The sequence below is a fragment of the Psammomys obesus genome, unplaced genomic scaffold (assembly GCF_907164565.1).
Source record: "Psammomys obesus unplaced genomic scaffold, mPsaObe1.curated_primary_1811, whole genome shotgun sequence".
Lineage (NCBI taxonomy): Eukaryota > Metazoa > Chordata > Mammalia > Rodentia > Muridae > Psammomys > Psammomys obesus.
In genome coordinates this window covers 1-3,877 of record NW_026588558.1, presented here as the reverse complement: position 1 = coordinate 3,877, position 3,877 = coordinate 1, and the positions used below count along the sequence as shown (strand labels likewise).

General features: G+C 41.3%; 1 gene segment (V, D, J or C); it reads right to left on the bottom strand.

Annotated features, from left to right (window-relative positions):
* Positions 1-275: 275 nt before the first annotated feature.
* Positions 276-595, bottom strand: LOC129674382 (T-cell receptor gamma chain V region V108A-like; the record flags this gene model as incomplete). The annotated part of the segment is given in 1 exon segment: positions 276-595. A coding segment is annotated over 1 exon segment (320 nt), but the record flags the coding sequence as incomplete, so codon positions are not given.
* Positions 596-3,877: the final 3,282 nt, after the last annotated feature.

Genomic DNA, 3,877 nt, shown 5'->3' with positions numbered 1-3,877 from the left:
GAGCACTCCCCATCCTGTATTTGAATAGCTCTCAGACACCCTAACTACATAGGAAATAGTGTGGGGCTCTCCTGCCTTCAGTAGGCAATCCATAGGACCTAGGACCTCACTGGGGGAATAAAACACAAGATGATGCCTGGAAACCCCAAAAGCCCTATGGGAAAAAGGGGGGTCAGATGGCCCCTCAGCTGAGCAGCAGGTGTCTGAGGTTGCCCAGAAGGATGGGGGTGGGGTCACAGCTGGGGGTGGTATTTGTGCAGGCTGCTCTAGAAGCTCTAATGCTGTGCTAATATCCAGGCTGCACAGTAGTAGGTGGCTTCATCCTCCTTCTTCAAGAAATTTACTTTCAAGGTTGAAGTAGAAGTTACAAAGTCTTTAGTGCCTTCAATTTTCTTTTTCTTCCCTTCCAAGGGGCGTTGATTGTACTCCATTCTGACATATATTAGATACTCAAACTGTTGCTTTGTTTTGTGACGGTACCAGTGTATATCTATTTTGTCAAAATCTGGGAGAGAAACTTTACAGGGTATTTGGACACTCTCACCTGTCAGTCCAGTGACTGACATTTCAGTTTGTTCCGGCTGCCCGAGTCCAACTGCAAGCAAAGAGAAAAAGTCTCATGAACAAACAGAACCTGTTTTGAAGAAGTGGAAATGAGGATGACCTCAAAGCCTCCTGCAGAAGAACATGTCTACTTACAAACCCAGAGGCAGGAGAAGGCAAATCCCCTCAGGAGCAGCATCCCAAAGGTCAGGCTGCTTCACCAGGAGGAGGAAGTGGTCTGTGAGCTGGAGTCTCAGGTTGCCAGCTGGGAGGTGGGGCTGTCCTAGTGTCTCAGGAAAGAAAATGCAGGGTCAGTGGATCCACCAGGGTTGGTCATGGTTTGCTCCAGTTCTCAGCAGCTCTGGGGCTTCCTGTCCCACAGGAGTGGGGCAGATGTGTATGTGGGTTAAAGGTCTGGAGAGGCAGCCTTTGTTTGCATTTCCTCATCTGGGTACAGAATGGGGAGAATGGACCCTGTCAGTCCTTCACTCTATAATAGTTATGCGCTTTCAGACTCTAAAATAAAACATTTGCTACATTCTGTGTGTTTTTTGTGATTGGCTATTGATTTAGGACCCAGATACAAAGGCTGACTGAGATGTATTGCAATAGAAGAAAGAAACCTTAGATATCATATTTGGCTGACTCTCTGTGCACAAGCAAATGATACTAATTGTTTTTACGAACTGCAAAATCACACAGTAGATTGTGACTTCAATAATTACATTTCATTTCTAATAAGGGAACTTCAAAACAAACAAACAAACAAACAAAAAAGAAATTGAAATTGTTGACAGGTAACACCAAAATAATGCTTTCAAAGAGTCGTCTTCTCATGGAGCTTGGAGTCAGCTTAAGTCAGCCATTATTAACATTCACTGATAGGTTAATATCAGTGTTTCAGAGCCATTGGAGATTTCTCAAATACTCGACAAGCTTTATCAGAAGACTTGCTTTAATGCTGTTGGTGGCCCTATGAAGGAGTGCTGTGTTCTTCTCCATTACAAATGGAAACAGTGGGAAAGAGAAGTGAAATGATACATCAGCTAACACAGAACTCTTAGGTATGAGGATTCAGATAAGCAAAAACCTCTTATTAGTAAGCTGAAAAAATAAACGAAGACACTGGCTATACATATTTTCTTCAAAATTTCCTCTACATATTTATGAATAGAAATAGAACTTCACTCTCTTCTCCACACAGTGCATGTGCCCCCAAGAAATAGAAACCATCTTCTCAAAGTGGTATTTGATTCCTCATGGTTTTGGCAGTACTACTGATATGAGCCAAGATATTTGTTAACTTTATTTTCTCATCATGGATGAGTGGATAAAGAAAATCTGAGTGGTGCATGTGTGTGTTTGTGCACGCATGCACACACGCATGTTATGAGATATTATTCACCTATATAAAAGGAACAAATAATATCATTTGTAGCAATAAAGATAGAAAAACCATTGTGTTGCAGGAAATAAGTGAGGCACAGACAGACAGGTAAGTCTCTCATCTTCACTGCTGCCTTAAGAGGGCACTCATATCCCACTTATTTGTGGACAGTAGAAACTTGGGGTCAGAGCTGTAGAGAATAAAATATCAATTGATCAAGCCTACAGTACTGAGGAGAGAGGGATGGGGATAGTGTTGAAGGAACAGGTTACAATTAGGCAGAGGGAAGTGTTCACCATTGTGCAGCAGAGTAGAATGACTTCAGACAGCTACTCCACTTTCCTGAATCAGCTAAAGCTGTAGCTGAGTTGGTGATGTGCTTGCTTAGCTCTGGGTTTGATCCCCAGCACCATGTAAGTAAGTGGTAGCAAGCATGTAATCCCAGAACTTGAGGATTGGTTGTGGCATTCTTGGATAAATATCAACTTCCAGGCCAGCTAGGTTTAATAAGACTCTCTCTCAAAATAAATGAAAATAAATGTCCCGCTTTACCCTATGAATTTTACTATACACAACTACTATGTGTTTATCACAAAAATACATATTGATTTTGTAATACGTGTTAATAATTCCAGAAAACTTCTTAAAACCAAGAGTTTTTAATTTTTTCTTTGTGAAAATGGAGGTGGTGAAAAAAGAAGGAATGAGATCTTTTGTTATTATGCACACACACCCGGGCACACTGAACATGTGTTAGTAGTATCTGCACATATGGCTTCATATTCCCTTCCTTTGGTTGACTCACTGTGAAAAGCAGTATAGAGTTTTAAATAACAGATGTAAAAACTTAGTGAATGAAAACCAAGAGAAAAACATCACTATTTCTTTACCTTATAGATTACTGAGCAATTTTTTAAGCTTTGAATTCAGCATGTGTACTTTGTCTACATTTGAATTGTTAGGAGCAGTAAGAGGCTGACATCATTGAATGACAGCAGGCTATGACATAACATTGTCACAAATCAGGAATCTTCAGCGATGTCATCAATTCCTAACATTTCTTTTATAATCAATAATAGAAAATGAAGCATTTAAAATTTATGTTTAAAATACAGAGTGATGCATCGCTCTCTTTTTTTCCCAGAGTGCTGCCTTCTACAACCCCCTGTGGACCAATAATCACAGATGGGGAGTTTAACACCAGCCTTACACTCTACATTGAATTATTTACTCTTAACACAAATCCCCATGCGTGACCACATTCAGGGTCTTCTTCTGTTCCTCAAAATAAATCCTCAAAGTATCTCTATGGTGCACTTGTGTTTCATCTTCAGAGTTGCTTACTGCTGCGTGCTGGACAGACTCTGATGGAAGCTCTGCGTATTCCTAAGAGGACAAGTTCCAGACCTCATCAGTCAGAGCCCTGTTTGGCTTATCTCTGTCCTTAGACTGTCTCAGTCTGATGCCTGGGCAGTCTGGTCTTGTATTCCATGCTCAGGATACATCTTTCACCTTCAGTCCTCTAAGAAGTATCCAAGTGTTGTTCCTAGTAAGGGGAACAGGGGCTGTCTCTGACAGGAACTCAGTGGCTGGCTCTTTGATCACCTCCCCCGAGGGGGGGCAGCCTAACCAGGCCACAGAGAAAGACAATGCAGCCAGTCCTGATGAGACCTAAAAGTGTCAGATGGAAGGGAGGAGGACTTCCTCTATGAGTGGACTGGGGAGGAGGCATGAGAGGAGATGAGGGAGAGATTGGGAGAGAATGAGGGATGGTACTACATCTGGGATAGAAAGTGAATAAATTGTAATTAATATAAAAATAAATAAAATTTAAAAAATAATATATATTATGTAAAGAACAAAGCTCTGTGCATAAAAATAACAACCACCTGATCATGCCGAGCACTCCCCATCCTGTATTTGAATAGCTCTCAGACACCCTAACTA